General features: G+C 36.7%; 1 protein-coding gene across 2 annotated transcripts in view; it reads right to left on the reverse strand.

The window, feature by feature from the left end:
- Nucleotides 1–13,329, reverse strand: part of YLPM1 (YLP motif containing 1) — a 73,665-nt gene that overhangs the window by 13,437 nt on the left and 46,899 nt on the right. The window contains exons 16-19 of one of the 2 annotated variants that reach the window (XM_028093896.2): nucleotides 12,729–12,812; nucleotides 8,813–8,893; nucleotides 5,620–5,671; nucleotides 486–616 (exon numbers count right to left, since the gene is read on the reverse strand). In XM_028093896.2, coding sequence (XP_027949697.2) covers nucleotides 486–616; nucleotides 5,620–5,671; nucleotides 8,813–8,893; nucleotides 12,729–12,812 — 348 coding nt within the window. Of the gene's footprint in view, nucleotides 1–485; nucleotides 617–5,619; nucleotides 5,672–8,812; nucleotides 8,894–12,728; nucleotides 12,813–13,329 lie in introns of those variants that run through there. The other variant, XM_028093969.2, reaches the window with a different exon arrangement.

The raw sequence follows: 13,329 nt of genomic DNA on the forward strand, positions 1-13,329 counted from the left end.
CACTCCTGATTTCGGCTCAGGTTATGACCTCAGGGTTGTGGGATCAAGCCCTTCGTCGTTGGGCTCTGTGCTCAGCAGGGCGTCTTCTTGAGATTCTCTCTCCCTCTGCCCCTCCCCTGCCCTTGCTCTCTCTCATAAAAATAAATAAATCTTAAAAAAAAAAAAAAAAAGAACTCCACAGATTCTCTTTCTGCACCTGGCTATTCTGCCCCATGACAAAACAGCACAAAGGGCCATTTCAAACTCCGTTAAGGTTGACAACATGCTGGCCATGAGATTCTCTTCTCCATTTGTGAAGTTACCTGTACATTTTAATCTGATAATTTGTAAGGTCTGACTCCTTTTTTTTGATCTGTAATATGATACAGTATAAACTAAATCACTCTACAAAATAGCATCCATATTCTTATCTGCCTGTAACTTTCTAAAACCAGATGCCTAAAGGAGCCCTTCATCTAATGGCAATTATTGACAAAGTGTCTTACTCTCTTCTTCCCAGGTTCAGAAGCACGAGTGTCATAATCATCAGGGAGCTGAAGATAGTCCTCCATTCTGCTGGCAATTGCCTCCCAGTCACGTTTCCTTTTAGTACCAGTTCTCAAGCCATCCAACTTGTCTGAGGGACAAACACAGAGCCGTAGCATTAAGGAAGAGTGTGAGTTTGCACACAACACACAAACAAAGGAAAAGAAGTCTGGAACACTGTCAGAGGGCAGATCCACATTTTTGAGAGCAGCACCACTTGCAGATCCCAACTATCTTCGTGGCTGAGATAATAGTTCTGTGCAATTTCCATTGTTTATTTGGTGTTCATACTGGCAGGCATTACATTACAATGTTAAGTCACAAATACGGGTAGAGCAAGAAAAGTCACTTGTCTCCTGGCCTCCCACCCCACCAAATCACACTTCAGCTCTCATGTTCTGAAGAAAAATGCGAAGACGGGTTTTTCTAAAGGCTATTTCTTCCACTCTTTTTTTTCTTTAACACAATATTAACACCACCCACTTGATATGCAATCATGTGTGATACTGTGTCATATGAAAAGTAGGTAGTACCAACAACTTAATGAGCCAAGCTAATGTTTAAAAAGGTTTTAGATTAATAGCCCCTTGGGATTTTGACCACTGTGCGAGGATTCGCCATGAGTTAATGTTTCTGAGTAAGTTGATTGTACAAATCACCACATTCTTTGGTTATACTATGAAGTGCTATTGACCATTCTGAGGCTAAGAGCTAGTCAGTCCAAGTGACCAGATCTAAATTTTCTTTCTGAATCCTCAATCTGAGAGGGCTAGGCTTCCCAAAGGCCCCAAACTGTAACTAATTAAATGAAGAGAGATTGCAGATTCAGAAATTATGAGACATGAGTTTAGGTGTCTTCAAGAACACGCAATGAAAATGTGTAGTCATTTTTAATTGGTTGTTAATACTGATTTTGAATTCCCTATGTGAAATATGAGTTATATATATTTTTAGCTATGCTCAATCACTAAACTTTGAATCATCTGTGATTATATACACACACTATTATTAAGTCAATAAAAGAAAACCTAAAAACGTCAGAAATACACAATAACCACACTTCATTAAACTCCATAAAGGGTGCAGGGTGTGTATATGATAAAAATCTGTTAGGCACCAAGTTGGGGAGAACTTGATATGAAAAGGAAGCAGTGGCAGGAGAGAGGGTGAGTTTATGCTTCAAATGTAAAAGATTCACACACAACTAATTGTACCATACCATACAGGCTTAAAAAACCAGTAAGATTTCACATACTTGGCAAAGCTTTTATTTCCTAAAACCCTCCCCCATAAAAGCAATATTACTGAAAAATCCGCAAGCAAACTACAACACTTTACAAAACTCAATAAATTTTTATCATTATCACTTTGGAAAAACTTTTAACATGGATGAGTTCAACAGAAACAGTTTCCTAATCTCCTCCGTAAATCACATGCTATACCATATGGCTCTATCTTCGTGTGTATGACAGGCTGTATTATACAGATTCTTAAGGAAGTGATCCCCTGAGTGCACAGGGACAAAGATTATGGTATTAGAAAACCAATGAAGTCCCACAAACAATAAAACTGTTCTAGTTCCACAGCATACAGTATTACTAGAAGAGTAGGAAGCTCTAACACACTTAGTAAATAAACCTCAGAGGATTTCCAAACTTAAGATCAACTTTGACATTAACATATTTCAAAGGAAAAAATTCATATCTGAATTCCAAGAATAGAGCATGGTCAAGGCAGCAATGCAGAAGGGCAAGTGTGAAAACTGCAAGGACATTTCCTCAGACACTGGGTATGTGACAGGAGTTACAGACCAGGAGTCCCATATTTGCAACATGGAAGATCAGAAGAGCATGTACTTCTAGTCTAAACACCCTTGTTTGTAATGTTTAATTTGAAATTTCATTGTGCACAGCATGTTTAAAGCTTCCTTCTTGGGGCTGAAGAAAGGTTCATACCTCTTCCACATGGCATCCTGAAAACTCAAACACACAGATGTATGGCATAAGGTGAGGGAAGAGGAATCTGGGGTGTTAATTAACAGAAGACGGCTGGTGTCCCATACACCCATACTAATGATTTTCAGAGGTTTGAATTTCAAAAGATGAAGTTTTAAGATGAAGATGAAGGTTTAAACATCCAACCTGGCAGGGTCGCAGAATTTTCCCACATCTTCAGAACAGTAAATATTATACAGTACAACCGAAAATTTTTGCAGATACATCTATGCATTTTCTAAACACAAATGGTGTTTCTGAAAATTTGTTCGTGGTAAACATACAAGGGTTATGTGCCTATATGAATAACTGCATTCCAACTGTGAAGAGATGAAACTGCCTGACATGTAGAAGGCTAATACACAATAATCGGTAAGCAGAGACAAATGACAGATGAGAAAAGCAAAAGTACTTGGTATGGAGAAACCTACATTAGGATAACACTCTCAAACCTTCTTCTGGTTTCTCACAATTTGAGAAACCAAAATCGTATCGTCCGAATTTAAGTAGCTTCAATGCCGAATCCGAGTATCTGATGTGGCATGTAACACCCACCCTTATATTAGGGTGCCTGTGTCCCAGCTGAGAAGGGGCCAGTCAGGGGCAACTGCAGTGGGCCACAGGCAGCCGTTAACAACTCCACAACACCCATGCCAGATGTATTTCAGGCCGGTTCTGAATCTTTCTATAATTACACCACTTCTGATGTATCACTCAAACAACGGCTGAACTGCACACTGTACTTAATGAACACAGATCAAGAATCTGCAATGAGATTTAACCAGCAGCACGAAAGGAAGACAAGTACTTTCTCATTGGCAGACTCATTTGTGAATCAAAACTCCCCAGGTACAGATTTAGCTCTTCTGGCTCAATGTGTGACACTGATGAAGCTTAGTATGTTTCCATCTTGCATAATCATGTTACCAAAAGTAATTTAAGAATGTTGGTGAAGTACTCAGAAAAATTAATTGTACCTGGTAATCAAATCTATTGAATTTGTTATGATAAGGAAGGCACCATAAATAGGTTAATTCTCTGATGAAGCACCTCATGTTTTAGAAAAGAAATCTTCGTCTCATTTGGCTACATGGACCAATCTCAAAGAAGCTAGCACTTTCAAGAATGCTCACACTCATTTTGCCTTCCTCCACAGGTAGATTAGCTCTCAAGATAACGGAGTGGTACACGGTGTCGGTCATTATATGAAACATCACTGTCACTCTTACTAAAACAACAGCAGCAGCAACAGCAAACATGGTGGGTTTATATTCTAGACTCATTACTAGACCTTCAGTGCCTTTAACTGAAACAGTTTATTTAACAAATCCATTTCTGGAATTAATTGCCTAACACTCTTTCATTAAGATGGACTGAATTTGCATAAAATGCATTTTCTGAGAAGCAAATGGTAGACAGGCCAGAATTTTTTCCAGAAATCAAGACAAAGTTTAATATCGTATTTTCTTGAATACTCATCACAGCTAAACTCCATTTTCCTTTCTCTTTAGAAATTAGAAAGAAAAATAGAAACTGGACTGGCTTGAGTTTAAAAAAGCATTATTATAGATCATATATTACACGATGCCTCTGAACATCATGGGCTTAGCTAAAATACTGATCACTTTAACAATCCTCTTGTCTCTTTATTTATGATCTCTTTTTGCCCCAAAATGTGACTGCTACTTAGAGAACCAGAAGAGGGAAATGATGTTACAGTATTACAGGTTATTCTCAAAATATAGTATAGAACTTCAAACAGACTTAATCTAATATCAAAATAAACAGATCTAAAGCATTATTTAAAAATTAATTTGTGATTATTATTTTCCTACACATTTAATTGCACTTAAACATTTATAAATGCTTTAAAAGTTCAGAGGAAGAGATCACTAAGATTTCCCAAAGAGGGAAGACTAGTTTAAGAATACGTCAGTAAGCACATATAATGTTCATCTGCCACACACCAGAAAAAAATCCTAGACTTTATATCAAAACACCTATCCCAATAATGGAGTAATACTAAAGTTTATGGAACTACCTTTTACATAGGACCTAGTGAACATCAATTGCTAACATGATCAGCTGGGCAAAATAAAAGGCAGAAACTTTTGCAACTTGTGTAAAATGCACTCCTCTTACATCAGAAACACAATGTATCCCAAACAGTGAAGCAGCTAAATGACTCAGATTTGTTCTATGAACTTAAGATATTTAGATGGTTACTTCAGTTTTGGAGTAACAGCATGATACTAGAAGAGAAACGCAGAGACCGACAGTTATACTTCATACATTAGTAAGGTCAATCTTCCAAAAAGTCCTTATCTCATTTTTTTAGATTATTTATTAATACATCTTAATCAACGTAATAAACGATTCTCTTTAAGTGAGGTGGAAAAAAAAAGAAAAGAAAAAACGTTTTGCAATTATTACCATGAAATATTAGAGGATATGTTTGATTTTCTGCTTGACAGACAACCTCACATTAAGCAACTCCAACTTTTGATTTAGACAGTAATTTTAACCAGTTTACCTTGTGATCTGCCACTAAAAACAAGTTGAAGGAAAGAATCTTAAAAAGTAGGCTCCTCAAAAATCTGAATAACATACCTACCTCCCCCCACCCAGAAACTCTTATTATACAAGGAAAATAACTGCCTTTTAATGAATGTTTAAACTTCAATATTTATTATGATTACTGCTATTATTTCCCAAAGTATTCATTATCAGGTTCAGCTTTGGACTGCAGTTAAATATTCTTTTAAAAAAGCAGAAATCTCATCAGCACTAACATTTCTAATTAATATAACAGAATGGATTTTAGAAGTGACAGTATTTTACTGCTAAATTCAGCACACTTCCGCTTACTCTAAAACCTTGAAGTGATAGTGAAGGCAATTCTTCTAAATATTCTTTCACTCTGTCACAAGATATAACTAGTTAAACTGAAAGCTAGCGAAATAGACTGAGGATGTAAGGTAGGCCAAAAATCTTGGTTTAAAGCAGAAATTTGGGGAAATTTGTTCTTCTTACAGCAGAAAGATCTATGACCATTACCATCAGGTATCACATATAAAAACAGGAAAAAGGAGATACCCACCTAGCTTGGCCTCAGATGTGTCCATCTCCCATTTGCTTTTCGGAATGTAACCCTAAATCGCACACAGAGAGAAGCTCGAAGGGTTAGAAAGAGACACATACATGCATATCACTGTTGAACTGGAAAAGCATTAAAACTGGGAACGGATTCACTTTCCACTCACTAGTTTTATATATATATATGTATATATATATATCCTTAGGGAAAACACGGTCTCATTATCTCTGAAGAAACCGAATTACCCAATTCACCCAACTTCACTGCCCGGATTTCAGAGTAGTCACTTCAAAATAATATCATGAAGGCGCTTTGAGGCAGCTACAGGTCAGGACACACAGTTGTAGTCCGAACAACAGCTGGACAGCAAATATGGTGAGAACGTACGGTCGTTACTGTGCTAGTATTAATATCATTCAGAGTAGCAGAGGATTTATAATAACTAGCTATTTTTCTAAATACAACTGCGATTCTCAAGTGATAGTAGCCATGAGGTACAAAGAGTGTTCTTCAAGACAGCTACTTTATATTGCAGTGTAACTTTTAGTACTCGAAAGAAGAAAACATGGTTATCACTGAACACAACTATGAAGTTCCAACTTCATTTAAAAATGACTCAACCCATTTACCGGTTAGATCTTACAAAGGCTGTTTTTTATTGAGTCAATGTGACAGCATTTCTTTTTCATTGGTTGGAACCTAGATTATTTTCAATGTCTTTTAAAATGACATTTTCCTAATATATGAAAAACCAGAAATCTCCACAGGCAATTTAGATTTTATTTACTTAAAAAAAAGACCTGGGTGGTTTATTTCAAACAAAGTCCCACACGATTTTCAAATTTCCCAATATACCTATTTAACTATGTAGTAATCCTTTTGGCTTATTCACCTAGCGAGTGTACGGTTATGATTCCTCTTTTCTTTCACTTGGACTCTGTTCTCTATTAGATCCTAGCATACAGAACTTTAATAATAGGGCTTATTATATAGAACAGATTCATCACAGGTGTCAGCATCTTCTTTTAAGAATTAATATCTCTACTCTTGGGAATATCCAAGTTCATGGAACAGACTGACACAAAGGTAGGCTGGAAAGGATGCTGAACGCTTCATGACAATAGCTGCTGTGTAAGAGTACTGGAGCATCATAATTCTTCCAGGAAACCTATAGGTGTGGTACACTTCCAGTCTTTAAGTCAGACTAATAATTCACTTTCAACTTATCAGGTAGTACTTCAGATTATAAATCATACCATCTTTCCCAAATACATTTCTAGAACAAACCAAGACAAGCTATGCTGAAGTGATGGCGCTAAAAGTACTGATGAGATCTGTAGAAGTGGTATCTCAGAAATCACCTGAAAACCTTAAGCAGCACTAGAATAACATATTTATAGATTCTGAATCATATCTACTAGGTTCACTGAAGCACTAAAGAAGGAAAAATATCATACCAATGATCGCCCAAAAGGATTCTCTTAACCAAGAAAAGTTTAGATTTCGCCCAGTTGCAGTGATCAGTACAAAGCAGAAAATGCAAAGTTTATTGAGAATTCCATTAAAATGGTCTGAATGACATTAGACTTGCTCTTAACCCTTTGGTTAAAATTCTCCAAGAATCTTTTACTCTTGGAATAGAACCCAATAGTAGAAGACCTGGATTCGGCATTTTTGAATGGGTTAAGAGAAGTTTTATAACATAAAGATAAGCAAAATGAGTATATTAATTTCCTCCTGCTGGAACCACCCTGTTCTTCCTTAAAACTGTATCATCTTCTCACTGGTTAAAATGTTAGGCCACTTGGAAATAAAAGAGATAGTCCAGCAGGGTAGAGTTCTAAGGCTTCCTTGCCATGTTTTTTGATGTAATAATAGAGTATTACAGTGTGTTTCACTTTTCAAAATAAGTAGTACATTCATTAAAAGTTCCGAGCTTTGACCTTCACCTAAACAAGTCAGATGTTATGAACCATATCCTGAACTGAAATCTCCACAAAAGGAAGACGGAACTTCAGAAAGCTAACATTATAGACTTCTCACATGATCTTTCTAGTACACACGCTGCAAGTAGCTGAAGAGGTCATTAGCCATATTCCAGAACAGCGTGGGCCTTTAAATGAACTTCCTGCCTATGTTCTAGATCATATATGTCAAAAAAAACAACCTAATTAAGAAAAAATATTTTGTTTAAAGAAAAAACATACTGAGACTCAAATGCAATTAACTTTAAAGCTTATTTTTTAATCCACATATGAAATCTAGGAATGTAGAGGTTGACACCATCTCTATGTACACACAGTTTCTTTTCAGAGTCCTCTATATCACACATGGGTTTGATGGGACCACTCCTTAGAGAGTTTGTATTCTCTAGGGGTAGGAATCAGGGTTCTCGCTTTGTACATTTCCAGAAGAATATGAGAAGCAGCTTTAGCAAGAGCTGAAGTAGTAAATAAACCAAATAATATTTTGAATTAAAAAAGCAATACTGTTTCAAGGCATTGCTAATCTCTGTGCCTCATTAGCAAACACTGAAAAGTAACATAATTCTACAGGTCGCATATTTTTCAATGACAGGGTAAGGCAAACATCTCTACAGAGGTGTGATCAAAAGCATTTACAGTAGGTACACGGGAACTTTGAACTCACACTACGGAAGCCTCTAATCAGCCTAAACAAAATGCATTGCCTACACACTCAAATCATTTCCCCAATCACTTAAAAGGATAAAATGCAGAAGAACAAATCTAGCAGTCAGTGGCAACCCTCTGCCTCCTCATTCTAGAAGTTCTTCTGCCTCAGTTGACAGAAACTCAATTTTGAAATCTCATAGCAAAGAAGAGACAATTATGCATATGTTGGGTAGGCTGTACCACATATCTGCTGGAATGTAAGAATGCCCTTTCATATGTAATTTATTTTCTTAAAAAGTATACTCCCCTAAAGCCACCCACAAGTAGATGAGTGAGTACAGGGTTTCTTAGCATTCTTAAAATTTTCGTGTAACAACACAGCAGAGGGTTCTTTTGGTCAGGGGAAAAAGAAAAAGTATCCAAATGTCTCCTTGAAGATGATTATGGAAACTTTTACCATAAAGGTGTAAATCAACAGTAGTAATCTGACCATAGATCTGAGATTAAACCCTTAAAAATTTTAATAGAGACACTTTGTTCAAAGTGGTTGGTCTGTCTCCTACCAGTTCGCTTTCCTCTTCCTCTGCATCTTTCTTTTCTTCCTTCTGTTCTTCGATATTTGCATCAAAATCTTCCATCTCTACCTATACCACCCCAATAAAAAAAAAAAAATGAGTTAACATTTAGGAAAATGTTGAGTCCCTCACTGAAATCTGAAACGGCACAGGTGCCCAAAGCAGGACAGCACAGAATCACTGTTACATCCTAAGTAATTTTTAAACCCTATACTTTGAAACAGAACTTATAAAAAGACAGACTGATAGTCTGCCTTTCATTTACCCAGGATATCCAACTTTATAATTCCCTATGAAGTTGAGTATAATAATCAATGCTAAGTTGATGATTATCCGTTTTGAATGCCTATGATTACTAGGATTTCTCTTTAAAACCTTTAGCTAGTATTTTTCCAATCAAGTAAAACGTGTGTATGATTCAAATTTCAAAATGTAAGAAAGGGTATAGTGAAAAGTAAGATGATGACTGGGCGCCTGGGTGGCTCAGTCATTAAGTGTCTGCCTTTGGCTCAGGTCATGACCCCAGGGTCCTGGGATCGAGTCCCACATTGGGCTCCCTGCTCCACGGGAAGCCTGCTTCTCCCTCTCCCACTGCCCCTGCTTGTGTTCCCTCTCTGGCTGTGTCTCTCTCTGTCAAATAAATAAATAAAATCTTAAAAAAAAAAAAAAAGAGGGCGCCTGGGTGGCTCAGTTGGTTAAGCGACTGCCTTCGGCTCGGGTCATGATCCTGGAGTCCCGGGATCGAGTCCCACATCGGGCTCCCTGCTTGGCGGGGAGTCTGCTTCTCCCTCTGACCCTCTTCCCTCTCGTGCTCTCTATCTCTCATTCTCTCTCTCTCAAATAAATAAATAAAATCTTCAAAAAAAAAAAAAAAAAAGAAAAGTAAGATGATGACAGTAGCTTGGCCCAGAATGGTAGCAATGCAAATAGTAAATTGATTAGAGAAGTATTTATAAGGTAAAATTGACAAAGCTTGTAGCCTGACTACATGCTGGAGGGTTAAGGTTGAAAGTTTGTATAACAGAAAAAAGAGCAAAGGATAACAGAGAGTACAGTAAAGGTTTCAGCAACCAAGTGATTGGTGGGTCTAATCACTAAGAAAGAGAATACCAGAAGAGGAACACATTTGTATGAATTACATAGTGGACAGGTTGAATTTGAGACGTACTAAAGTAACGTGTTTTTTGGTGGAGAATCTGGAAAATAATGGCAGAATTATAAAAATCACCCATAATCCCTCCAAGATATAATTAGTGTTAAGATACTGATAAAATTAATTTGATTCTTCACAATTTAATATTAAGGGCACATATGTGGCAATCTAAGCTACCAGAAAGATTATCTATAATGTGCAGAATGGTTAAGATCCTAAGATAAATAGAATCCTAAACAACTCCAACATTTTACGACTGAGTAGCAAGAAAAGCCAGCAAAGGAGACTGAAAGGGATGGCCAGAGAGGCAAGAGGAAAACCAAGAGAAGGTGGACTTGCAGTAGCCAAAAGAAAAATGTTGTAAAGAAGGTGGACATGGTCAACTAAGTCATATGTGGCTGCAAAATTAAGCAACAGAAGTAAGAATTATCTATTGTCATGGAAATCTTTGCTGAGAAAGTATCTGGAGAATGGCTGGGATAGAAACCAGAGGAAATAGGTAGAGAAATGGCCTTGGGAGGTAAAAACACATAAAAACACAATGACAACATTAAGTATGGAAAACTCACATTCACAGGAGCTCAAACCAAACAGAAGTACACAACTGATTAAAAGAGAAAAATCTTTCCTTTTCCATGATAAAGATTTACTTTCACCAAATTAATAACTGATTTAGGCAAAAATTATTAATGAGTGAAAATCTGTTGAGGAATAGGCTATTAACAAAGTATCTCCCTACAAATTATTACAAAGGATAAAGGTAGAAAAATTTGATGGATACCACCTGAACCAAGTGATTAACATTTAAATCACCAGGAATGAAATAAATTGACATCATATGGCTTCTGATATGATGCACTAAGGACCCAACATCATTATGTGGCATTCCTGGTAATGTTTAACCTAAAACGAATCATGTGAAAACAACCAGACAAACCCAAATTGAGGGGTATTCTACAAACCACTGGCCTGCACTCTTCAAAAATTCTTTGTCTTTCCGAACAATGACATGGCTGAGAAAGTATTTTTTTATATTAAAGGACCGTATCCTGGATTTTTAAAAATTGCTGTAAAGCACATTATGGGAACGTTTGGTGAAATGTGAATATGGATGATATATGAGATAATTCAGGAAATTTAATTCAGGAAATTTGTACTACTTAATATAGTACTCTATCAATGTTAAATTTCCTGAATTTGATAATTGGGACTTCTAGTTTTGTAAGAGAATGCCCTTATTCTTGGGAGGTACATACTGAAATACTGTATTGGGGTGAAGGGTTAAGGGTTATGAGGTTTACAACTTAACTCTGAAACGGTTCCACAATCACAGTGATAACAATAGTAGTAATAAGACATATATATTTATGTCACATCCATCAAAATCCTAGAGGAGAACACAGGCAGCAACCTCTTTGTTCTCAGCCACAGCAACTTCTTGCTAGACACGTCTCCAAAGGCAAGGGAAACAAAGCCAAAAGTGAACTACTGGATTTCATTGAGATAAAAAACTTTTGCACAGCAAAGGAAACAGTCGACAAAAACAAAAAACCAACAGAACGGGAGAAGATATTTGCAAATGTCTTATCAGATAAAGTACCCCAAAGTGTCCAAAATCTATAAAGAACTTACCAAACTCAACACCTAAAGAATAATCCAGTCAAGAAATGGGCAGAAGACATGAACAGACATTTCTCCAAAGAAGACATAAAAATGGCCAATAGACACATGAAAAAATGCTCAGCATCACTCAGCATCAGGGAAATACAAATCAAAACCACAATGAGATTATCACCTCACACCAGTCAAAATGGCTAGAATTAACAACTCAGGAAACAACACATGTTGACAAGGATGCAGAGAAAGGGGAACCCTCTTACACTGTTGGTGGGAATGCAAACTTCCCAAACTGGTGCAACCACTCTGGAAAACAGTATGGAGATTCCTCAAAAAGTTGAAAATAGAATTACCTTATGATCCAGCCATTGCACTACTAGGTATTTACCTCAAAGACACAAATGTAGTGATCCAAAGGGGAACCTGCACCCCAATGTTTATAGCAGCAATATCCACAAGAGCCAAACTATGGAAAGAGCCCAGATGTCCATCGACAGATGAATGGATAAAGAAGATGTGGTATACATAAATGATGGAACATTAGCCATAAGGAATGAAATCTTGCCATTTGCAAAAACATGGATGGAGTTAGAGGGTATTATGCTAAGCAAAAAAAGTCAATCAGAGAAAGACAATTATCATATGATTTCACTCATATGTGGAATTTAAGAAACAAAACAGAGGAGCATAGGGGAAGGGAGGGAAAAATAAAACAAGATGAAATCAGAGAGGGAGACAAACCATAAGAGACTCTTAATCACAGGAAACAAACTGAGGGTTGCTGAAGGATGGGGGTGGGGGGATGGGGTACCTGGGTGATGGGCATTAAGGAGAGCACTTGATGTAATGAGCTCTGGGTGTTATATAAGACTGATGAATCACTGACCTCTACCTCTGAAACTAGTAATACACTATATGTTAATTAAAGGAATTTAAATGAAAAAAAGACATACATATCTATATAGAGAAAAATGTGGCAAAATATTAACAATCAGAAAATCTCAATGAAAGTTGTACAGGTGTTCTTATACAATTCATGCAACTTTTCTGGAGTTTAAAATTTTTTCCAAATAAAAAGGTGAACAAAAAAAAAAGGTCCCTTTTGTACTGCTTTCAAAGGCAAAGGACACTCACCTCTTCAATAGCAGCATCTTGCAGCAGAGAACGAATGTCCAGACGCATCATATGACGAGGTGCGGTTTCCCAGTGATCAGCCATCTATTGAAAGATTTAGAAGGTCAAGTTATCTCGGGAAACTACTCAAAGAAAAATGGTCTTGGGAGGTAAAAACACATAAAAACACAATGACAACATTAAGTATGGAAAACTCTCATTCACAGGAGCTCAAACCAAACAGAAGTACACAACTGATTAAAAGAGAAAAATCTTTCCTTTTCCATGATAAAGATTTACTTTCACCAAATTAATAACTGATTTAGGCAAAAATTATTAATGAGTGAAAATCTGTTGAGGAATAGGCTATTAACAAAGTATCTCCCTACAGATTATTACAAAGGATAAAGGTAGAAAAATTTGATGGATACCACCTGAACCAAGTGATCAACATTTAAATCACCAGGAATGAAATGAGCATTTAAGACAAATTTAACTAATACTATGAAGTCTAACAGGCCAGTTCCTAGAAGAGCTAGGCCACACCTCTTTCACTTAGATACAAAGGATAAGAATCATTGGTAAAGAAGGTAGAAAAGATTTTCTGAAAATAAAGGGGATA

This window comes from Eumetopias jubatus, unplaced genomic scaffold, assembly GCF_037043125.1.
Source record: "Eumetopias jubatus isolate StellerSeaLion01/CBP00866 unplaced genomic scaffold, mEumJub1_p1.0 scaffold_7, whole genome shotgun sequence".
NCBI lineage: Eukaryota > Metazoa > Chordata > Mammalia > Carnivora > Otariidae > Eumetopias > Eumetopias jubatus.